The sequence below is a fragment of the Aristolochia californica genome, unplaced genomic scaffold, assembly GCF_029961685.1.
Source record: "Aristolochia californica isolate CCGP_79_NKW_82.1479 unplaced genomic scaffold, dmAriCali1.0.hap1 SCAF_15, whole genome shotgun sequence".
Lineage (NCBI taxonomy): Eukaryota > Viridiplantae > Streptophyta > Magnoliopsida > Piperales > Aristolochiaceae > Aristolochia > Aristolochia californica.
Window position 1 is genome coordinate 22,972,295 of NW_027181826.1, and position 25,827 is coordinate 22,998,121.

General features: G+C 35.4%; 1 protein-coding gene across 2 annotated transcripts; it reads left to right on the forward strand.

Moving 5' to 3' along the window:
* The first annotated feature begins 2,051 nt into the window (after positions 1-2,051).
* On the forward strand, positions 2,052-25,827 carry LOC137951392 (phosphatidylinositol N-acetylglucosaminyltransferase subunit A). Of its 2 annotated transcripts, XM_068798012.1 has the most exons (9): positions 2,052-2,519; positions 18,301-18,425; positions 20,089-20,661; positions 22,128-22,282; positions 23,253-23,343; positions 23,458-23,574; positions 23,921-24,024; positions 25,174-25,264; positions 25,381-25,827. In XM_068798012.1, the coding sequence occupies exons 2-9, from the start codon at positions 18,306-18,308 to the stop codon at positions 25,501-25,503; spliced, it is 1,374 nt and encodes a 457-aa protein (XP_068654113.1). In that variant the 5' UTR covers positions 2,052-2,519; positions 18,301-18,305; the 3' UTR covers positions 25,504-25,827. The 2 variants fall into 2 exon arrangements, with proteins under 2 accessions (XP_068654113.1, XP_068654112.1); XM_068798011.1 differs by lacking the exons at positions 2,052-2,519; positions 18,301-18,425 and adding an exon at positions 19,221-19,308.

Genomic DNA, 25,827 nt, shown 5'->3' on the forward strand with positions numbered 1-25,827 from the left:
CTACAAAAAAATTACTTTATGTTAAGGTATAATTGTAACTTGAAGTCAAGCCAGTAAATTTGAAAAAGAAGAAGAAGGAAGAGATTGTCCTCAGGAGCATGCGTCTATCGCTTGGCCTCTTTGTGTTGTTTCCTTTTCATTAAAATGTTCTGCTTTCATTTGTGGGCATCCTTTCTTTTTGTGATTTGAATTAGTTGCAAGCACCTCAACAAAATGGCAAAGCAAATGTTCTCTTTTGTCTTAGGAAATTCAATGAAAAATATCATTTGTAAAGTTTAGGAGGCTTCTTCTCCAAGTCTAAATTGATGTGTGTTTATTATTCTATTACAATGACTCTTATGTTTTTTATGACTGAGCGTTAGTGTCCCTGGTTGAAAATTTATATCCTTGGAAAAACTAAAAAATGCGTTTTTTAGGATCCAAGAAACCTTTAATATAAATTTCTATTAGTGTTTTATTAAAAATTATATAAATTTTTTCTTATAACTGTTAGTGTAAATTTTAAATTACAATTCTTTTCTCTTCAAATTGAAGACAAACTTTGATGTTTAGAGCTTTATAAGAAAACAAGTGATTGACTCTCCAATAGACCATGAAAACACTTCTACAAAAGGTGGCTTTTATGAAAAATAACTTAAATATGAAGTTTCTTATTGAAAAAAACAATGTTGCCATACATGACTTTTGGACTAACATGGGTAATGATTTTCGGATGTGGATTAAGACCTTTTTTTTTTCTCTGAATTAAGGCTTTGTTAGTGCTATGTGTAAGTGAGGAGTGGTTAGTGTACTTGGGAAGTGAAATTACCTAGTGAAAGTGAATTATTTTTATTTCTTGTTAGTGTCCCTAATGGAAAATATAATGTAAAGTAATTTTTTGTATTAGTAGGCAAAATGGAAAGTATAGTGGAAAATACAAAATAAAATTATTAATAAAATAAAATAATAGATTTAACTTTTATAATAAAATTTTAAACTTTTATATTAATAAGTTAAGGCAGATTTAACCTATCTAAATTTAAAATAATTTACATATTCAATTAACTTTACTTATTTAATTAAATATATTCAAGTAAAATACTTTAACAATTTTTATAACATCTAATTACTTAATCAAATTGTTACTTTTAATATCTAAATTCTCACTCTTAAAATAATAATTAACTATAATATTAAATTTCATTAAATTTGATAATAAAAAGGGCATTTTTGTTATACTAAATTAATTTTATAATATATTTTTATTTAACTAAACTAAAATAGTTTTAACTTGTTCTGAATTAATAAAATATTAAACAAATACTTACTTTAATAATATTCAAATACTTCATCAAATTGTTACTTTTGTAATATCTAAATTCTTGCTCTTAAATTTGAAATCAAATATAATATTAAAAAAATAAATTTATTTAAAAATAATAAATAATTTATTGTATAAAATTACTTTGATAGATATAATTTTTATAAGATAAGCTTATTTAACTATTATGTCAATAAACTAAAATAAATTTTAATTTTTTTCTAAATAATAAATAAATAAATAATTTAAAACTATAATTTTAATTAAATATATACAATCAAATACTTAAACAAATGCTTAATTTTATAATATCCAAATGCAACCGATAAAGGGCAAAGTAAGTAGGGCAAAAGCGTGAGAATGACTGTGTGCGTGAGTTAAAGTGAATTCACTACCATTAGACTGATTTCTCTTTCACTTATGTTTCTTAAGTATAAATGAAAGTGATATCCCTAAGTTATTCATTTTAACAGGTTTTAAGTCATTTTCACTTTAAAGGGCATTAACACGGCCTAAAGTGAATTCACCTTCAAATGGCCTATTTGTAAGCACAGAAAAGAAAATAAAAGGGTAAAAGGATAAAAAGGTAAAAAAATATAAACTTGAAAACAAATAATAAAAAAAATATTACTAAATTTATTTTATTTTTTATTTTTTATTTTCCATATATATATATTTCCTTTCTTTCTTTTCCCTCTCTTCGTCTTCTATTTCTCTTTCTTTCTTTTCTCTCTCTTCGTTTCTCTTCCTTTTCATTTCCGTCCACTTTTCACTTTTCTGTGTTCCAATTTCTAAACACAGCCTTCCTCACTCCCACGTTCCCTTCTCGCTCTAGCTTTCCGCTGTCCTCTGCCCACGCTCGCCGTCGTCGATCTGTTCGCCGTCGATCGATTCTCCTCTTCCTGCTAACCATCTCTCCGGGTCTCATTTGCGTCCTCGTCCCTCCTCGGCTTCTCTTCTTCTCTGCTTCAACCGTGCCCCTCCACATCTCATCTGCCGACGTCCTTCTCATTTTCTCTCATCGTCTCTTTCTCTCGCCGCCCCTCTCTCAGACCCTATCCCTAAATTTCTCTCATCTCAACCTCGTCGCCCCTCTCTCAGACCCTAACCCTAATTTCTCTCATCTCATCCTCGTCGCCCCCTATCTTGAGCCCTCAACCCTAAATTTCTCTCAATTTCTGTAACCCGAAATTAAAAAACCTCTCACATCACACCAAAGGTACTGTACTCTAGCCCTATCTGTGACTTTTTTAAATTTCTGCGAATTTAGGGTTTTTCTTCAATTGTTCGATAATTATCTTTAATTTATGTGTTTATGGTTGATATTAAGTGTTTAGTTTAATAAATTATGTTAATAATTAATTAATAAATTTAGTGAAATTGGATTGGTAATGAATTACAGTAAATTAATTTTTTTTAAACTGAAATTAAATATCTGTATGTCTTTAAATTTTGCATTACTTTAAATGAAATTAATTTATGTTAATAAATTCTGTGTTATTTCATTGAGTTGATTACAGTAAATCAATTTTTTTTAAACTGAAATTAAGTATCTGTATGTCTTTAAATGAAATTAATTGCTGTTATGATTCAATTTCCGTATTTAATTGCATTAGTTGATTTAATTTCATGTTATGATTTAATTTATTTGAATTTATGTTAATTGATGATTTTTTTAAATTTAATTTAATTGCACTGTTTAAATGAAATTAATTTATGTTAATAAATTCTGTGTTATTTTATTGAGTTGATTACAGTAAATCAATTTTTTTTAAACTGAAATTAAGTATCTGTATGTCTTTAAATGAAATTAATTGCTGTTATGATTCAATTTCCGTATTTAATTTCATGTTATGATTTAATTTATTTGAATTTATGTTAATTGATGATTTTTTAAATTTAATTTAATTGCACTGTTATTTTCTGTTAATTGATGACTTGATTGATGGATTACCCCCTAAGTCCTAACCCTAACCCTAAATTGATTTCCCTAATCCAAATTCCTAAACTCCTAAACCCTACATCCTCTATCCCTAAACCCAAACACTAAATCCTAAGCCCAAACCCAAACCCTAAACTTTAAACCTAACCCTGACACGATTGCCCTAAATCGTAAGCCCAAACCCAAACCCTAACATGAATACCCAAACCCTAAAATAATTGAGGGAGGGTGGACTGGGGTAGGAAAAAAATAGGAAAGGGGAGGCAAGCCGAGGGTGAGGGGGGGAGAATGAAGAAAAAAAGGGTTGGGGGGGGGGGGGGGGGGAAAGAAGGGACTTTTCTTTTTCTCAAAAGCTAAAGAGAGGGGTGGTGGGGGACTACCAATTTTTTTCTTCTCCCTCCTCAAACCCTTCCTTTAGTTTTTGAGAAAAAAAGTTAAGTACAACTATCTTATAAGAGTTATAGGCTAATTTTATATGATAAAATATCCTATTTATATAAATTAATGATGGTTGATATTATATTTAATTACTAGTTTAAGAGTGAGAATTTAGATATTGCAAAATAACAATTTGGTTAACTATTTTGATATTATAAAAGCAAACATTTGTTTAATTATTTTATTCTTATATATTTAATTAATTAAGTAATCCTAATTTATTATTTATTATTTATTAATTTATCACAAGTTAAAATCTGTCTTTATTTTATCAATAAAAAAGTTAAGTAAAAGTTATAAAAGTTAAATCTATCAGAATTTTTTATTAATAAAAAATCTCTATGCACTTCACACATTGTGCACACAAAGACAAAAAAGTTGTTTACTCTGTATTTTCTAATATGCACACTAACACAAAAAAGTAATTCACTTTCACTTTCAGGGGGGTTTAGTGCATTTTCAAAGTGAAATGGAAATTGAAAGTGAATGACCTAGTGAAAATGAAAGTGAATTACTTTTTTATGTTAGTGTGTATAACGGAAAGTGCAGTGCAAAGTACTTTCTTGTGTTACTGTGCACAATGGAAAATGTAGTGGAAAATGGAGAAGGTATTTATTAATAAAATACTTTGATAGATTTAACCTTAATAAGATAGTTTTATTTAACTTTTTTATTAATAAAATAAGATAAATAAGTAGGAAATAAAAAAAATATTTAATTAAATATAAAAATACAATACTTAAAAAAAAACGTTTACTTTTATAATTTTCATGTGCTTAATCAAATTGTTACTTTTAAAATATCTAAATTCTCACTCTTAAGTTATTAATTAAATATAATATTAAAAGTTATAAATTTAAATAACTATTTAAAGATGGTATTTTATTATATAAAATACTTTGATAAATTTAAATTTTATAAGAAGGTTTTATTTAATTTTTTATTAATAAAATAAGATAGATTTTAAATTTGTCTAAATTAATAAAATAAATTAAAATTAAAATATTAAGTTAATTTAATATAAAAATAAAATAACTAAACAAAAATGTTTACTTTTATAATATCCAGATGCATAATCAAATTGTTACCTTTAAATATATAAATTTTCACTTATTAAGTTAGTAATTAAATACAATATTAAAAGTCATGATTTTATATAAATAAATGAATAAGATATTTAATTATACAAAAATACCATTTAAAAGTATTTAATTCATATTTTTTGTTTGTAAAGAGTTAAAAGAGAGAGAGGAGAGGGTTGAGAGGCCGATGATAGGAGAGGGTCGGAGCACAACGAGAGAGGAGCATGGCGAGAGAGAAAAAAATAAGCAAGTGGAAGGCGGAAGAGCTTCCTACCTTTCCAAGAGGAGAGTCGTCGCTCAAGCCGCTCAATCATAAGGTGCTCAGAGACCCATCCAGGGTCTACTGTCAGTAAGAGGAAGACCCAGGTAGTATGCGGGAGCAATTGCAATGGGACATCCTAGAGTCTTTGCCATAATCTGAAGCAAGGGGGGATCGATGTGATATCCCATGATGGTTGACTTCCCCTGTTAACTTTCTGACCATAAGTGGTCTAAAAAAGGCCGAGAAGGGCCTTAATGTTGCGGATCAGCCAATTCGGCTGTTGATTTGTGCTAAATTAGGCCCCCCCCCCCCTTCTCCTTTGATGTATCTTCTCTTTCTTTGAAATAAAATTATCAACATTTCAAAAAAAGACGTGAAACACCATAGGATCTGTGACTGGAAAAGGGTTGAACAAAATTCGAAATGTGATCTACTCTGCCGATTCCATCGTGTGGAACGGTAGGGGAACATGCTGGTGGTGGGGAATGTTGACGTCTGTTGGATGACGCGTTATCTGCGCTGTAATCATCACTGGAACATATTTATCAGTCAGGTTTCTTTTGGGTAGTGTTTGATTCCTGTGAGCATTGGTGCACAAGGAAGGTTTTTAACTAGGTAAGTATTTTCTGGCAGCGTAGCCTGATGTTCGAGCTCTGAAAATGTCTTTGTCTACTGATTTTTCCCTCGAATGGAGGAGGGTAGGGGTGGCATCGAGTTGACCGAGCTCGAACCTGCATATGTTCGAGCTGCGCTTGATTTAAATACTTCGAGCTCGAATCGAGCCCTGCCTCGAGCCTAAAATTGGAATCGAGATCAAACCCAATAATTTTAACCGAGTTCGAGCTCGAGTTGGGTTCAAGATCCTACCTACATTTAAAACTTTGCATAAAATACATATATAATAAATTGTACATAAAACTATGCATAAATTTTACTTAAAATAGGGCATGACCTCTGAATATAAACCCTACATAAAATTGTATATACATTGCATAAAATTGTTCTTAAACACCGCATAATAGTATGCATAAACTTTATTCAATAATCAAACACCGCATAATAGTATGCCTTAGCCAGATATTTAACAAATACAATAGGCTGGCACAGTCTGTTTGCAGTCCATCACTTACCGATTTTTTAACAAGCATAACCGCAAAAGAGCTAATGTAGGCTGTTACATACCAATTTTTAACAAGCATTGGAAACTAAAACAAAACGGTGGAAGCAAGAAAAAAGTAGAAATTTTGACAAAACCGAACTGTGATTCACGAGTGTTGTGTTGTTGGTTTGGATAAGCCGAACTCCAATTGCCTTCTTTGTTATCTCCCGTTTTATTCGGGAAGGCTGGTCATGTGCACTTGTCATATTCTAAATGGGTTCAACAAAGTGTAAAAAACTTATCTTGATTTAGGGTGTTACTTGGCTTTGTCATTATTGATCACATCTAAAAGTTAGTATAATTTCTTTCTTTAGCTGGTTTTAAAAGGTTGAAACTTGTTATTCAGTAGTCCTCTTTTTGACTACAAAGATTAAACAAACTTAAAAAGCTGATGTCGTAGATTGAGTAGATTCACAAGAAAAGGAGAGATTTCTCATTAGGGAATAAAGAAGAGGCTTATCTAGATTAGAGGGTAAGGATGGAGACAAAACATATGATGGGTACAAAATTAGCTTTATTCAATAACTAAATGGATTATTACTGAGGAATTATTATTTTTTAAATAGTTTCTTTTGTCAATCATATAGTCGTTCTCCCTCTAAGGCTTGTAGAAGAGTGTGAGGAATTGTGGCTGTTCTTGCTGTCTTGCGTCTTTGATTTTGAAGTTTCAACCTTAAAAATTCCAAAAAAAATACAGTAGTTTTCCTCCGCAATGATGAGGGAGGTTTCTTTCTTTTGCTTTTGAGCAAGTTTTAATATATGTGGAAGTATTTGGTGATCTGGATTCTATTTACAATTCTCTCTTCATGTTCTCAATTTTGTATGGCTTTCCATTCTTTTTGGTACATAGTTGACTCTTGTGAATTTCCAAATGGGTGTAGCTGCATGCTTTATTAAAATTGCATTTGCTAGCTCTCAATTATTGTTATTATGTAGTATTTTTTATAGCAAGAATTAGTTGTGATGCTTTTGTTTTGTTAAGCATCTTCATTCACAAAACAACCTTTCGACGCCACGAAACACTACTTGTGCTACACTTCTTGTGGCTAATTTGGCCCAACTTGACTGTGTGCACTCAAGTATACTGGGTGGGTGCTATATTTATAATTGAGAGAGTACATAGAATTAGAGTTAAATTAAACTATCCATGTCCAGTTACACTTAAAATAGAACTCCTAATAAGAAACAAAGTGTAATATGGAGAATTGGTGACACTAAAAACCTTATTTTGTGAGACTCATGTAAGATTCCTCCATATTAATTCTTTTATTGTGAGACTTTTTTTATGTGAGAGTCATATGAAACTCTTCTTTATTTGCTTCTTCAACACTCCCACTTAAACTAGAGTTGCCAACTTTAGCTTGCAAAGAAAAAATTCCAGCTCTTCTTCTTTAACACTTTGGGCTTCAAAATTCTTTGAAATTCCAATGTCTTCATCTTCTATTATCCTCCTTAGATTTCTGGTCACATAAAACTTTTTGTTATAGCAGGTGGAATTCTTCATTGTAGGCTCCCCAATACCTTTTTCTTCTTCTTCTACTTCGTCTCCTCAAATCGAGGATCACTCTTTCTTTTTGAAGAGCCTCAACTTGTACAAAGTATATGGGAGAAGAAAAATCCATTGACTAGAGCAAAGGTGCTCGGAAGTGGAAAGAAAGTGGCTCCTTTGAGTCAACCCGTTGTCAACTTGGTATGGATTGTAATCCTTCACTTCCCTTCCTAGCCCACCTTGCCCACCACCAGGTTTCCTCTGCCTAGACCTCCAACTCAAAGTTTGAATTCTGAAAACTCCCTAGCTCATCTAGAAAAATTGCAACCCCTAGTGACCACACCTGTAGTCAAACTGGCAGTGATAAAGTCAACGTTGATTACTATTGTGATGGCCTTGCTCATCCTGAGACTCTACCCTCCCAAACTTGAAACCCACTTTAAACTCCCAAACCCACTACTAATATCACTCCTATTCGCCGGCATGGCAACTAGAATTTGGAACTCCTAGCACCAAGCCAGATTACCAAATTCAGAAACCCACCTCCCCAAGCACTAAAATTGGCGAGAATTACCTTTCGAAGCTTCAAACCACCTTTGCTATTCACACTCCATACCTTCTCCGTTTTCTCTCACACCTATACTAGGAAGAGACATAAGCAAGCCACCCCAGGAGCCTTTGCTCTACTGCTATCCATACACCATCCACCCTTATTAGCCAAATGATGGCAACAAGCCCTTCTAGAAGTGAAGAATCATTCTCTCAAGCTAAGTTTGACCGATAGATTAAACCCTGTCGCAAGAATCACTTCAGAAGTCTGCCTTCAAAAGCCATTTGAATGAGAATATGGAGAGAACAAGGTTGGAAACTTTGATTCTCATCAACCCAGGGCTCTACAACTTAGTGAGCCAAGTATTTACATGGATAAAGGCTACCTTTTTGCCAGAGAGGGCCAAGCCAAAGGGAAGAGTCCCTTTGTCGAGTCTATCCGGGATCGGAAGTCCAATTTTGATCAGGGCACATGGGACAAAATGAGGGAACTAGTTGATCGGCTCCAAAAGAAAATGAGTTAGTAAGAATGAAGTCAAGGAGAGTTCTAAGTAAAAAAAAATCAAGGAATGATGTTGTCTCTTGGAATGTTAGAGGAGTGGGCTAAGCGAAGAAGATATAAGCCATCCGTGCCTTTCTTGAAGCCAAAAAGGCTCTCCTTATTATCCTCCAGGAAACAAATTCCATCTTTTTTTTGAATCCATAGTTTGAGATAATTGTGCAATTCATCAACCTGGCTGGCTTGTCTCAGCCTCTGGGACCACTGGTGGCATTCTTTCACTTGGGATCGCAATACCCTTGAGCGTCATGACCAGTTGATGAGCGACTTCTTAGCCTGCATTAGATCTCGTGATCTTGCAACGAGTCTTTTGGTGTCTAGCTAATTTGTTTAGACACAAAAACCATTTCTTGGGGGTGTGGAAGCCATTTCGATTTGAAAATGCTTGGTTGGAAGAGAGAAGTTGTTGTCGGCTCATGGAAACATGGTGGAATGAAATAAAGGTCAATGTACCTGAAGAGAGCATCATGGCCATGAAGCTCAAATGTATGAAAAGTAAGCTCCATACCTGGTCCAAAGCCATCTGAGCTTCCTCTCTGCTTAGAAAAATGCCTTGTAGCTCCAAATTGAGGCGCTCAACCTGATTGAGGAAGGTAGAAATCTCACCCCCTTCTAAAGTCTCTGAGAGATTTGCTGCCTTCTCCAAGCTTCAAAATCTTGTTAGTCTTGACATAATTTATTTGAAGTAGCGTGCTCGGTATAGTTGGCTGAAAGAAGGGGATGCTAATACTCGCTTGTTCAAGTTAGTTGCCTTGGGCTGTTGAAGATCTAACAGAATCATCTCCCTTCTCATTCGTACTGAGCTCTCATTGAATACTACTCAAAATTCTACCAAATTTGAAACTAATACTCTTTAACATGCCACTTAGCCTATCTTCCAATGTACATACTAGACTGGTGAAATGACCAAAATACCCTTAAACAGATTCTAACCAAATGATTGTTCATAAATAGGATCTCTTACAGTGATTTTGGTGCCTCATTCATTGCTCTAGCTCCAAAAATTGAGAATGCCGAATCAGTCATGTATTTCCAGCCTATCAATCTAATATCTAGCACCTACATGATCATTGCCAGAGTCCTCACCCAAAGATTGAAGCCAAGTATGAATCACATCTTCAGCTAGGTTCATTAAAGGCAGAGTCATCCTTGACACAACTATGATTGTCTATGAGACCATTGATTGCTTCAAGCGTGGCTCCAGGCCTACGGGTGGCATCAAGTCGAGTTGAGCCCGAACCTGCCTTTGTTCGAGCCGAGCTTGATTTAAATATTTCGAGCCGAGCTTCGAGCCGAGCCTCGTCTCGAGCCTAAAATTGTTATCGAGCTCGAGCCCAAAAATTTTAACCGAGCTCGAGCCGAGCTTCGAGCCGAACTCAAGCCTCAACATACATTTAAAAATTTTCAAAAAATATATATCAAATAAATTATATATAAAATTATACATACATTTTACATAAAATTGGGCATAATCTCTACATAAAATTAAGCATAACCCATATATATAATACATATATAAGATTAGGTATAACTTTTTCTTAAAATTGATCATAATCTATGTACATAATACCAGTATAAAATTCGGCATGACCTCTACTTAAAATTGGGCATAATCAATATACATACAACCTGTATAATACCTGCATAAACACTCCATCAAATTATCTACACATTCCATAAACACTCCATAAACACTTCATCAAATTATCTATACATTCCATAAACACTCCATAAACACTCCATCAAATTATCTATACATTCCATAAACACTCCATGAAATTATTTATACACTCCATAAACTAGTCTAAACACTTCATAAATTGCATAACATTATAAATAAGCTCCATAAAATAATCAAACACAACAAAATTAAATGAAATATCACTATCAATTTACAATCACCCAAATAAAAACTATAAATCCATTATAAAATTACGAACTATAGTTGTTTCTCTTAAGGCTAGAAAATAATATGCGTCCCTGCATGAGCAAAATCTCCACCTATGACAAAAACAAAAAAATAAAATTAGTTATTGTCAGATAAAAAAAAAATATTGTTCCACTACTAGTTACTTAATGTCGTTAAAAATATTAAAATTACCATGATGAGAGGAACATGAAAAATCATGTAGCTGGTAGCATTATCTCTATACTCTTCTTCTCAGGCTGTAATCATAAAACAAAATTTTAATAAATAAAACTAACAAATAAAATAATTTTTTTTATAATAAATAATTAATTAAAGAAATTCACCTTTTGATTTTTCTTTACACCGTGAAGAACCCGAACCCAATCACTGCCACAAATCAAAGCTTGAACTGTGTTTGGTGCCAAGGAAGAACGATACGAGTCTATTACTCTACCACCAACACTAAATGTAGACTCTGAAGCTACTGTGGATATGGGAATTACAAGGATGTCTGCTGCCATCTTAGATAATACCCGAAATTTCATATGATTCACTTTCCACCATTCTAAAACATCAAAATCATATTGTGAAGTTTCCTCACAACTATATACACCTTCTTCAAGATAAATTTCCAATTCTGACCTTGGTGAATTAACTATATCCTTTTGTTTCATATAACTCATTAACTTTGACCAACCTGAACTTGATGAAGGCCTACGACTTGTGGAAACACCCATAGAGCTAGTACTTGAAACAATCTCTTCATTTCCAATATCCACATTATAAAAAGATACATATTCATCGTAGATCTCATATAAGGTGCGTTGAACTACATTTATATTCATTGTAGCTTCCTCCTTAGAATATATCACTGGAAAACACATTTCGATCAACTTTAATTTGACCCTTGGATCCAAAACTGAAGCAACAACCATCAATAAATTGCATTCACCCCAGTACTTCTCAAATTTCTCTTTCATTCTACTAACTATTGTCCTAATGAAAACATTTTCATTTGTAGAATGAAAATCCAGAACTTCTTTTACCCTATATACCTCACTAAGGTACAAATTAGAAGTAGGATAGTCACTCCCAGAAATTATATTAGTAACTGCATTAAAAACTTCTAGGATCTCACACACCATGTCAACCTTTTCCTATTCATCAAAACTTGGCAAACAATCATAAGTTGGTTCTCTAACTTTAAATCTAGAAAATGCATCTTTGAATTTTAATGCAGAAGACAACATGTCATAAGTGGAGTTCCAACGAGTTGGACAATCAATAACCAACCTCTTTTCACCAAGTTCTAATTGTTGTACAATTTCAGAAAAAAGTGCGAAGTCTAGCCTCAGACAGATTTATGAATTTGACACTTTCATGCACATGATCAATGATATCCTTAATCTGAACAAGACCATCTTGGACTAATAAGTTCAAAATATGAGCACAACAACGCACATGAAACAATTTTCCACCACACACCAAATTTTTGTTCCTTGAAAAATCTTGTTTCAAAACTCTGATACAAACATCATTATATGCAACATTATCAACTGAAATACTAAAAACTTTATTTTCGATCTCCCACTCTTTCAAACACTTGTAAATAGCATCTGCTATATCAACGCCACGACGAGGAGGAGGAACATGCACAAAACTTAAGACTCGTTTTTGTAGCTTCCAATTATTGTCAATAAAATGCCCAGTAATAACCATGTATTCAATCTTTTGATTTTGGGACTTCCAAAGATTTGTGGTAAGACTAATCTTGTTAATCTCTTTTAACAAAATTTTCAATTTCTTTTTTTCGGCCTCATACACCTCCATACACTCCTTCTTAATGGTCTTACAGGATATTTTCTCATAATTCATATTTGTCATCTTCATTACAAAATTAAATCCCTCCTCTTCTACTATTATAAATGGATGCTCATGCATAAGAATCCAATGAGCAATGAGTACTCTTATTTTAGCTTGATCATATTTTCCTCCAAAATCCATAAAAGGAAGTCCAGATGGACTCTGATCAACATTAGATCCCGCTCCCACTGGTTCAAAGTTTAAATTTTTTTGTTTTCTCATTGCCACTTTTCTACTAGTGCAACGTTTCAAATGTCGATTCATATGTGTGGTCACTCCACTACTAATAACACTCAAATTAATTTTACAATGAACACACTGAGCCTTTTTTTTACCATTAAGTGATACTTCTTTGAATTCCGACCACACGAGACTTTTTTTGCCTTTTTGAAGTATGGGTAAAGTCACCTTCATCCTCATTTATGGTAATTTCATTTGGGTCCACTTCTATGACAAAGGGTAGTGACTCTGGTGGAGTTGAGTCACTATTTATAGTCACACTAGAACTAGTCGTAATTATTGATGTCAATTAAGGAGGTGTTGACATTCTTACTTCTACAAAAAAACAAAATTACAAATTAAAAACATAGAGAAAAGAAAGTTATCCAAACAACAAAAATCCTACACATAATTTAAGATACTTGTTTATTCTTAGAGGAAGGTACGTGACGTTGTGACAATCGGGAACGATCCTTGTCTTTCAATGCAGCGGGGTCTCTTTGAGCCAGTAGCCCTGCACCCAATAGTTTCCAGTCCAATATACCGATCCTTTTTTATATATAAATTTTAAAACTTCTAAGAGAAGGAAATAAGCATACCAACATTCTCTTTTAATATTCTGATGAAATACAACCTCAATAACAAGAAATTAATGATAAAAATGAAAAAAAAAATTCAAACCTTACAGAAAGAGAAAGTGTGTTCGCCGTTTAGGGATATCTCCAAAAGCCTTTCCAAGAATGAAGGAGCACTGTTGAAACGAAACAAGAGTTAGAAATTTTGTAGGGTAAGGTCTGCGACGAAAAAAAAATAGAACATTAAAAAGAAATCTTTCATCCCGTCGAACCGTTGCTTTCGTCTTGTCATCGAGGAAGAACTTTGGATGAAGAAATTGAAGAGGAAGGATAAAAATCGATTGCAAAAAAGAGAGATAATTTACATCAGTCTATATCTAACGTATCAATTCAACAAAATATTGGGTCTAAAAATAAAAATTATGTACTGTATTCTGAAATGTTCTGATCTAATATGTATGATGAATACATACTTACAAGACTTGTTACTAGTCTAACGTAACATAATTGGTTTGAGTTCCATATGCATAAAAAAAAGTTTTGTTTTGGTGAACAATAATTTAATTATTATGGTGAACAATAATTTAATTATTATGGTTGTTTTATGGACCACAATATTATATTTAGGAAGAGGAAGAGTTCCATAGGAATAAGAAAAAGGCACATGAAGAAAGAACAAGCTCTGATCACACCAGATAGGGTTTTTTTTTTACAATTTTGCAGTTAGGACATGATATTTGTCTACCCAATTGATTCAAAGAGCATGTTATCGTAATTTTAATTCTCTCAAGTTATTGAAAAAAAAAAAAACAGCACCAAGTCACAATAGAAGGTGCAGAAAAAAGGTCAAGACTAATCATTGCATTTTGGATAAAAAAAGTCCACTACCAGATAAAATATAATTAATATGGACACAATCTATATGAATAGAGATCAATATAAGTAGTGAACTAGCAAAAGTAGATGTGCATTGTACATTGAAAATGTTGATAATCCACATATTGTGACTAGAAGCAGGGTTTTGAGACTTTGTCCACAGGAAAATCGTATAGGATACCAAATGTAAGACAACATATGAATGACGACTGTACAGAATGCAATGCCGAGCAAAGGATGAATGATCCTTTTCAGCTTAAACAGATTCTTAAGAGAGAACAGAAATTTTATGCATTTAAAACCAATACCGCTGATAGCAATATAGATAGAAATTGGAAGGTCAAAGTTTAGGCCTGTGAGTAATAAGATAATAATCAACTACATGGTCTGCTAAATTCTCTTCGTGCTTAAAAAAAACCACATGATAGAAAACGATACGAGATAAACTTATTGATTGAGGAAAAAAGGTAAAAAAATGATTAAAATGATATATTTAACTTTATCTGGAACATATACAACGAACCCCAGAGTTCTGTCAACCAAAGGCTAACTAGACTTACAGAAGATAAAAATGAAAAAAAAAATCAACACTGAAATCACAGAGGAAAAAAACGTATTGAAAAAAAAAAATCAACACCGAAATTGCAGAGGAAGAAAACATACAGAAGATAAAAATGAAAAACAAAAATCAACTCCGAAATTGCTGAGAAAGAAAACATACAGAAGATAAAAATGAAAAAAAATAAAATCAAAACTTACAGAAATAGAGAGTGTTCGCTGTTCGGGGATATCTCCAAAACCTTTCAAAGAATGAAGAATCACTGGTTAAACGAAACGAGATTTAGAGATTTTATAGGGTTAGGTCGGCGACGCAAAAAAAAAAAATTAAATAAAAATCTTACCTCCTGTCGGACCGTGGCTTTTGTTCGTCGGCGAGGAAGAACTTCGGATGAAGAAATCGAAGAGGAAGAAGATAGAATAGGAAGAAATCGTAGAGGAAAACGAAAAAATCGAAATCTTTGACAGAGATTGAAGAATCGGAGAGGGAGAGGGAGAACGAGGGATTTGAAGACCAAAATCCCCCGTTTCCCATGAATACCCGCCGACAGACAGTGATTTTTGCGAGAAAATCATGCTGAAACGGCATGGAAATGGCAGGAAATGGCAGAGAAGTATGGGTTCCAGACGGGGTAGGACGGAAGGGAAGAGACGGGACTCTCTGTCCCGAAAATTTTTTTAGAGGTCCCCCGATTCCCGAATCGCCGCTCGTTAAAACGAGCCGGTTTGCGAGCCGACGAGCCAAACCTGGCTCTGCTCGGGTTCGGCTCGTTAATATAAACTAACCTATTTCTGAGCTCGAGCTCGGCTCGAGCTCGATATAAAACTAATCGAACTGAGCCGAACTCGAGCGGCTCGCGAACCGGCTCGGTTTGAAGCCACCCCTATCCAGGCCTATGATCTTGCTGAAGCTCAATCTTGAAAAAGCGTTTGATAGGGTGAATTGAAACTTTATTGGCTCCATGTTTTGGCTCATGGGGTTCTTATCCTTAGCCAGGTTCTCTATCCTTCTAAATGGTGGAGCTTGTGGTTATTTTTGTGCTTCTAGAGGCCTTTTCCAGGTCGACCCAATCTTCATATATCTCTTGAATATAGTTGCAGAAGGCCTCCCTTGTCACCTCAAGCTTTCCATGGAAGTTGGATGGATTAACCCTATTTATTAAGATGGGTGACTTCCTGTCCCATTTGTTCAATTTGTGGATGATCCTATAATCTTCGGGGAATGGAATCTTGATCAGATCTTTAGTATCAAGGGTCTCCTTCATATGTTAGAGTTGATATTCATACAGAAAATTAACCGGTATATAAAACCACTCTCTTTGGCTTTAACCTTGACCAAAGCCTCTCTTGCGCAATTTGTATGAGCTCTTGGATGCCATGCTGGGTCTATCCTTGGCACATATCTTAGCCTCCTCTATTAATTGGAAGATCTGATAAACTGCTTTGAAACCCGGTTATCAGCTCTTGGATTCCATGCTGGGTCTCTCCCTGGCACATATCTTCGCCTGCTCTATTAATTGGAAGTTCTGATAGATTGCTTTGAAACCCAGTTATTGAGAGATCCCAACCTAGATTGTCCACTTGGAAGGGAAGGCATCTCTTCAAAGTTGGAAGGCTCGTCCTAATTTAGTTCTACTTAGTGGGCATTCCCACTTTGTCTCCTTCCTCCACTGCCCTACCAATGTCGCCAATCGAATTGAGAAACTAATGAGGAACTTTTTATGGAAGGGAGCAACTACGGAATTCAAGTTCCACTTACTCCAATGGAAGGATGTTTGCTGGCCAAAGCACATTGGTGCCCTGGGCATCAGGCGCATTTGAGAAACAAACATCCCCTCCTTATCAAATGGTGTTGGAGGCACAATTCTCAGCCTTCCCTTCCTTGGTATGAATTTGTTATTAGAGAGCTTGGAGGAATGCACCAATTCTGGTGGTTTGTTAATGGTCACACCTATCGGCTCTCCCTGCTTTGGCGCTCCATCTCCTTCAGATTCTTTTGCTCTTTAAGGCCAATGTCTGAAATGCTGCTGGTAATGGTGCAAGATAGGTTTTTGGGGTAATCTTTGGTAGGCCATAGCCCCATCGGATGGCCTTCTCTTGCCTCTCTCAACTTGCAATTAACCAACATTCCACCCTTGCCGACGTTATTGGTGCGGGAAGCCTTCAGCCTTGTTTGGAGTGTTCTCCACGGCAAGATTCTGACCAAGGACAACCTATCCAAGCACGACTCCTTTGACATCCCTTCTTTATGATCTTTGTGGCGCCACAAATGAAACAATTGATCATATCGTCATCCATTGCCCCTTTTCTTGAAGCATTTGGTGTCATTTCTTTGACCTCTTTGTGAAGCTAGTCTACGCGCCACTGACCTTCTCTGGTCTCGTTCAGCTCTGCCTTGTGCCTCCTTTCCCCTCCTTGTAGAGACAATGATGAAGGTGCACCTTTCCTTTATCCCTTTGAGTATTGGGTTTGAGTGCAATTGCAAGAGTACCATCATGTTGCCACCTCTTGGGCCACCACATTTGGTCGTATCTTAATGCATATAATTACCTGGCTCTGTACCTTGGATGCACTTGTTGACTCTAGAGGCAATACTCTGAGAAGTAATTGGTCCTCTGTCTCTCGTCTCTTTTTACCCAGATCCACCCCCATGACTGAATGGTTCCCCTTGTGAAAGGTGCAATTAAATCTTATGGCCCTTACCTTGAGAACTCGGGGCCTGCTGGTTTTTCAGGCGTGTTTGGGGACCACTCTGGAGCTGTCCTTGCCTCCTATGTATGGCCACTTGGCGAGACTGACTCCATCACTACTGAGCTTCTGGCCTTGTGGTTTGGGTTAAAGATTTTTAAAGTCCTCTTCTAGGGTTCCCTCTATGTGGAAGGTAACTCAGTTTTTAATAGCTGGTGCTCGGGCAAGAAGGACCCCCCATGGCACTTATGGTCATTTTTTTTTTTTGAAATTCAAGACATTTGTGATCTTGTTTGTTGTTGGTTGCATATTCCTAGATTATCAAATTGTTTTGCTGACTCTTTTGCTACAGAGGGGTAGCCCTCTAATCCCTTGTAGTTAGAGGAACACCCCCCACCCCCACCAATCTGTGTTCTCTTCTTTGGGTTTAATATATTAGAAGTATGAAATAGTTTACTGGTTCATTGTGCACTTTCAGGAACATTTTTTATGTTTCTCTTGATGAAATTCCAAATACTGCATAATTATTAAGAATATAGAGTTGAAATCAAGCAGGATGAGAGTGGGCTCTTGAGAACAACCATGCTTTTACTTCTATTCTGATGTTAATTCCAGTCACACAAACACTAGAACTAATGTTGTACAAAAATCAGAATTTTTAGATGTCCAGTTTCATTGACACTAATTTCCTTAAAGTGAAAAATATGTACCTGGTGCCTCATTATTCTAACTCATTTTCCAGACAGTTTAATACATTTGCTTTGTGTGAGGAAAGGTGCAATTCATGTTTTCTACATTACATATGCACTTACTTCCAGGGTTCTTTGTGCAGCTGCAATGGATGATCTGAAAAAGTTGAGGATTTTGATGGTGTCGGATTTCTTCTATCCCAACTTTGGAGGTGTGGAGAATCACATTTACTACCTATCGCAATGCTTGCTTCAGCTTGGCCACAAGGTCATATACTAAGATCTTGTTCTCTTCACATATTAGTATGTACAGATACCAATCTATGTTTAGCCATTTGCCATATATTGTGATTTGAGTAGAACATCATAAACTGTTTGCTCAACAACTACCAGCACAATCTCAGGTGCCCAGTTGCATGATAAACATAAAGGAAGAGATAAATAACAATGAGCTCAAAATGAATAGTGGACACAGTGAAAACGGACTTATTGGAGAACAAGGAGTGATTGGATAGTTGTAGAACTAAGTTTGGTCTTGAATTTTGTGAACTTGCTACTCTCTCATGATCCTTTAGGCAGTAGATGGGATGTGATGAGCGGTCTGAACTTGCTGCTAGCTGCAAGATGGGTGTGTTCCGATGCCTAGTTATGACACTAATGCACTCCTAATTTCATACCTCTGAGACCCTCTACCCATCATCCCCACCCCCCAAAAAAAAAAAAAAAAAAAAAAAAAAAAACAATTGATGCTCTCTTATGATTTTCCTAATTTTTGGGTCTTAATAGGTTGGGAATATGTAAGGCATCCTTCATGCTCTGAATTACCAAACCCTGTAGTTTAACTATGTCATTCTGTTGGTCCTATTTTTTTCTGTTTGCCTTTGTAATCTTCTGAGACAGTGGGATGCGGTGGACCCATTAAGCTGGACCTTGATCTTTCATTTGTGGGACTTACATAAAGCATTGTGTGACACTTCTCCCTTAATTGTGTCAGCACATTTTTTTTGTTGAACATCAAATTCTGAAGGAGTTAGAAGAGAAAAGAAGAGGAGGAAGAAGAAAGAATTGCTGCAGAAGCTGAGGCAGTTGTCAGGGAGAAACCTGACCCCTGTTGCCCTTTCGTATTCACTTAACTGAAATTGCTACTGAAGGTTAGTTTCGTCTTTTACACTAGCTGTAATGTCTAGAGTTTATACTATCTTATTCGACATGATTAGATCTGTCTCTAGTTTTATTTTCATGTAATTTGAGTAGGTATATTGGGAGATATAAGGGTTTAGTTGTTTTTAAGTGTCAGGGCATTTTTGTAAATTGACTTTAATCCACTTAATGAAAGTGATTGGTGGTCAAGCATGATCCCCAGCGAGAGTCATTCAGAACTCTCTCTTTTCTCAACTCTCTCCTTCTTCTCCCTTTCAATTCCTCTCTCCACTCTCTTTGATTTTATACTTTTTTCAGATAACAAAAGATTATGTTGCCTTTCTTTTTTATATAAAATGAATTCTTATTTTGCCCATCATGATTAAGCAGCATAGACATAAATCTAAGGCCAATAACTGAAACCTAATATTCTTTGCAGAATGGAAGGTATTAGGGGAAGAAAGGTACACCGGCAAAGTCTTATATCAACTCCTATATTTCTAAGGAAAAAAAAGACGCACCTATCTGTCTGTAGGTATATGAGAGAGAAGGAAACAAGGACCAAACTATCCATAAGAAAATTTACCAAAATACCCTTGTCTTACAACTTTCAACAACATTGTCCATTGAAAGCATAGTGAAGTCCTGACAAATCTCTGGTTGATTGCAAACCCTTTTTGAATTTTTATTTGAAAATAATTCTCTAGGTTTCATACATTTTGCTAAATGCATTTATATTTTCAGCTATTGCAATGAATGCATCATCCATTTTTTACTTTGTGGTATCTCAGGTGGTGGTTATGACACATGCTTATGGAACTCGTTCAGGAGTACGGTATATGACTGGTGGTCTGAAAGTCTACTATGTGCCATGGAAACCATTTCTTTTGCAAAACACTCTCCCTACCTTTTATGGAACGCTACCCATCTTAAGAACAATTCTAGTTCGGGAAAAAATATCTTTAGTTCATGGTCACCAAGCTTTTTCAACCCTTTGTCATGAAGCATTAATGCATGCACGAACTATGGGTTACAGAGTTGTATTCACTGATCACTCACTTTATGGTTTTTCTGACATTGGAAGCATTCATATGAATAAGGTGTTACAGTTTACTTTGGCTGACATCAATCAGGCAATATGTGTTTCTCATACTAGCAAAGAGAACACAGTTTTGAGGTCAGGGTTGCCTCCCGAGAAAGTCTTCATGATACCAAATGCTGTGGATACTGCAATGTTTAAGCCTGCTTCTAAGCGTCTCAGTTATGATGAGATTGTTATAGTTGTAATAAGTAGATTGGTCTATCGAAAAGGTGCAGATCTATTAGTGGAAGTTATTCCAGAAGTATGCCGTCTGTACCCAAACGTGAGTCATTTGTCTCATGCTTCCATCTTTATTTTTTGGAATAGTGCAGGCAGGACATGATGCTGTGCTTAGTAATAATTATTATGATTATCCTTGCAGTACAAATGAATAATAGTTGTTTATAATGATATGCATATTGGTTGCCATACCATCTAAAATGCCAGGTAGCTTTCACTGTTTTCTCTGCCTCCATTTTTTTATGCACCTGCAATTCATCTTTATCCTTTCTTGGAATTTAAGACTATTGAAATCTAAGAAGTGGTATTGTTTTTCTAAAGACCTTAGGTCTTGACATTCATGTCTCACATGTGAAATCATATAAATTGTCACCCATTGAACTATTATAACCATTTTTAAATGTCTTTCAACTGTATATTTTTCTCAACTGACTATCCTCTCATTGAGAAGTCGAACCATCATCATGGTTATCTTTGGAGACTTCTCCTTTCTAAATTTAGGAGGCTACATGAGTTCTTCTCCATTCTTAATTGTTGGAATTGATCACTATTGGTTCTAAATTGAGTGAATTGGATGCTGAATTGCCCTAATTGAATTCGGTGTGGGACCCACTTGATTGTGCAAACATAGAAATTTGGGAAAAGTGTTTCCCTTTGGTTAATTGACGCTATAGTGTACTAAATTGTGGTGTTTGGTGATATTTAATGGTTGATTCCAACACACGGGTTACTGTCTAGAGGACTTCTAAGAGTTCAGATGTGAAATTCTCTCAGTCTATTCAGATAACTATGATCCGGTTGAATGGATCGAATTATGTAAACTAGTCCAGATCAGTTTTGATGTATTTAAGGGCCAGAAGAATGACAAAATATATAATTGATGATCCCCCGGTGCTTATTACTGAAGATTGGGTGGCAGAAGATAATTTACTAATGACCTTGTTGGTCAACCGTATGTAATCTAGATTTAGTGACCAAAATACCCCCGAACTTGTATTTTAACAATTCATTTCTGGAATATTGGTCTAGCACACAACTCAAGAAACCATCTACACCCCCATGAGACTGAACCCAACACTTTACACTGAGAACCCTTCTTGTGGCCATTGCGCTAAAGGCTCAATCCATGTCATTCTTCTCCATTCAACTTTCTTTTGCTAGTTCCATGTTAAGAATCTTTAGTAATTTAAATAATTACACTATTCAAAATCAATATCGTCCAACAAGCTTTATTCTTGGGTTCCATAGTTAGGACTTAAATGAAAACCATTATGTTCAGGTGGTTAGCATTGTTCTATCAATCAAAGTTCTAGATCATGAGGAATCTCTGGTGATGCTATAAATATTCTTACTCTAGTTTAAATACTAGTTTACCGCTTTTGTTGAAAATGACAGAAGTAATTTTACCCAAGTATGTCTACTTGGTAAGAGTTTGTAGGCTGTTTACTATTAGCTTTCTTTTAGTCTCTATTTCTCTCTCTCTCTAACGGGGAAGATTGTTGTTGAAAGGTCCGCTTCATCATTGGAGGAGACGGGCCAAAACGCGTACGGTTGGAAGAGATGAGGGAGAAGCACTCTTTACAAGATAGAGTTGAAATGTTGGGGCCTGTTCCACATGCTCATGTGCGATCTGTATTAATTACTGGTCATATTTTTCTGAACAGGTATTCTTCATGAGAATCCATCGCCTTTTGTTTCCCATATGATTACGTTACATAGGAATTGGAATTTTATTATCACAATTTCGTGGTCTCTTCTCTGATCTTACATTTATGGTACCCTGTTTCTTTTCTGAAGTTTGAAATTTTTAACTTTCATAATATAATCTTCTTATACAATCTGGTGCAACTGTCTACATACCTGTCCTCTCCCCCTAACTATGTTATGATATCATTCAGACCATTCAAAAGAACAGCAAAAACAACTAACATTCAGTCAGCAGATGCTAGAAGCATTTTACAAATCTACTCTGTGAATGCTATAGTAGTAAATATTCTTTTAATTTAATTGCTGCTTTAGGTGTGAAAACATCTTCAGGCCCATTTTTTGCTGTTTCTTTTCTGTGAGATGTATCTCCATTCATGTGGCCTGTAGTGCAGCGTCTTAGGCATTGGTTCAATGTTTGCATCAGGTGTTTATAAATGGGAGATCTTGGGTTCAAGCTCATTGAGCAGTGACCGTCATGCATGCTTCCATTTATCTACTTAGTTGTCTATGGTTGTCCAGTCTGTGAGGGTATTGGATCATGTTCTCTCCATTATCAGTTTTGGTTTTCTGTTCTAGCCACTCCATATTTCAAAAGTTTTTTCCTCTGCAATGTTGTCTGGTCTTACTGTGTGAGTAGCCACTATTTCATGGATTCACATACCAAAGGATGCCTACTGCTTGGCATATTTTTATCACAAGAGACGCAGTCCTCCAACAACACATTGATACTGGAGACTAGCGCTCTCACCAATCCTAGATCTGTATTTTTTTGTTTTTTATGTATATGTTTAAACTTTGCTTGGTCTATGCAATCTAGCTCTATATTTTCCCTCAGGTTTTTCACTTTTTAAAATATGCATACCTATCTAAAAACAGTTTTCTAAGGACAGTTCAGCTTCCAATCTGGACTCGCTTACTTCTTTGCAGCTCACTAACAGAAGCATTTTGTATTGCTATTCTGGAGGCTGCGAGTTGTGGATTGCTAACTGTCAGTACACGAGTTGGGGGTGTTCCAGAGGTACATATTTCAAAAAAAATTATCTGCCTCTGGTGGACCCGATTTAGTGCTTCTGCCTTTTCTACATTTTTTATTTGATAAATTATTTCACTACTCTTTCTGTGGCTCCTGTAGGTTCTACCTGATGACATGATTGTACTTGCAGAACCTGACCCTAGTGATATGGTACAAGCAATTAAGAAAGCTATAAAAATACTTCCAGCTATTGATCCCCATGTTATGCACCTTCGTGTGAGTTTCCTAATACCTGAAACACATTTTTTAGTTGTTGTTGTTGTTGTTGTTTCAAGTGTTGATGTTGTTTTCAGATATATCTAGTTGCTGTTTGAGAAATTGAGTTTTTGTGAGCTGATTGCTATTATTTCTCTTAATGTGGAGAGGTTGTCCTATTGTCTTTATCTTACTATTTAACCACTTATGAAGTGGATTCTCTTCTTTGATAAGCTGTGATGCCTATTTTTGAAATACTGTCGTCTAAATTGCATTTCTTGTTTTGTATCTATTTTTTCCTAATGAATAGTCAATCAGTGTGTGTTCTTAGCACATCGATCAGATTAATATCTTAGTTTTATTTCAGATTAAAGAACTGTATAGTTGGTATGATGTGGCCAGAAGAACAGAGATTGTATACAACCGCGCACTGCATTACCCCAGCGAAAATCTTCTAAAGCGACTTTCACGGTATTCTTTTATAAACTTCTTTGAAAAGAATGGTTGACTAAAGTTCCTGGTTAATTGAGTTCAAAGGAAAGAAACGTAACAAATGGTTCATCTCAATGTGTTTGGTACAGAAACTCACCAAGTCCTTTGTTTTTATGATAGTTGACCTAATTGCATCTCAAAGTATAGATCTGGCTGAACCATACATCCCACAGTTACTAGGAATTGGCTGACACTACCTCCTTTTATAACTTTAAGGAAGTGTTTTTTTTTTTGTTGAAAATCTAAATAAAAAAACTTTTAGTGGCTTATATTGAACTATACTTCTTGAATAATCATGATTTAAGTGAAGAAGAATAATAACCCCTTTAAGAGAAGAAGAAGTGGTACATGCCCATATTAGGCCCCGGCTCAAGAGGGAATCACAATAAGTAGGCAATCAGTCCTAGTCTTGCAAACCATTAGCAATACAAAGAGAATTGTCAATAACATCAAAGATTTGTGTGTTGATGATAAAGATGTAGGTGGATAACTCTTATTAGCCAAAGCTAAATAGGGATTACATGCTGAGGAGGCTCAACCTGATTCTTGCACCAACCTTTTACTCGAACCTCAAGCAGGCAACAGAAACACTCCTTAAAATTTCTCAATCGATGGAGGGGCCAGTGAAGCTCACCTTCCATAGACTCTACGGTGCCCAATCTACTGAAGTAGGAGACAAGTAATACCATAATGATTTCTGCAATTCTCCACAACTAGCTGGCCCAAATTACATTTAAAGTTTCCATCAAAATTAACCAATGGCCAATAGTAGGATGATATAGGAAAAAAGACTAGCTACATGCTTCCAATTTCTCTGAATTACAGCACTAGGGAGGTCAATCCCACAGTGGATCCGGTGAACCTCTTCAAGTGAGTTTCCCATAAGGCAATTTCTGTCTGAGAGGGTCAACCTTTGTCAATTGTTTGACGTTGAATGTTGCGCCATAGCATGGCTTTTGGACTTGTCATAAATAGGCTTCATCACTGGCCTCTTGGATGAAGTTTTTGCTAGTATCAGTGGGTGGTGCCATAATACGATCGATAATATAGTCTATTATCTAGAACATGATAGTTTAGACTTTAGGACTTGTATCAAATATGTGAATGCTGTCCATATTTCATTTGTAGGTACCTCAATTGTGGTGCGTGGGCAGGGAAGCTATTTTGCTTGGTCATGATTGTGGATTTCTTGTTGTGGCGTCTGTTAGAGCTGCTGCAGGTAGCTGCTTAATGTACTTTTACTTTATTTTTTTATTACTAATCTTGTTTAATTGTGAAGTAATGGAAGGAGTCCTGCATTTGAAATACTCAGTTTAATTAAATTGTATGGTTCAGCCTTCAAAGAATATAGAGGAGGTACCTGAGCTAGCATTTTTTGAAGATCTACAAGTACACAAGCCTCAGAATTTTGAGCAAGGGGTACAAGCCAAAAGCAGATTGGGGCCAAAGTTTTCTTGATATATGAGTCCCTCAGTATGCATTTCCTATGGACTCTTCTTGCGAAGGAATTTGACGGTCTAGTGCTAGCTCAAACTCAATTTTGTGCGAGCTTGCATGCCAACCTGGAACTATGGGTAGGCAGCTTGCTCCATGACCATGATGGTTGGAGTCGGATTTATTTTCAGTTTCATGACATTAGCTCTCAGCTTTCAATGTCTGTGATCCGACACCCTGATCTGTCAATCCAATGAGCTTGAGCACTTGCAAAAAACCTCATGGGTTGTAATATACGCATGTGACAGCTTCAATCTCCATTAAGGTTTCTGAGTTAAGAAAAGCAGA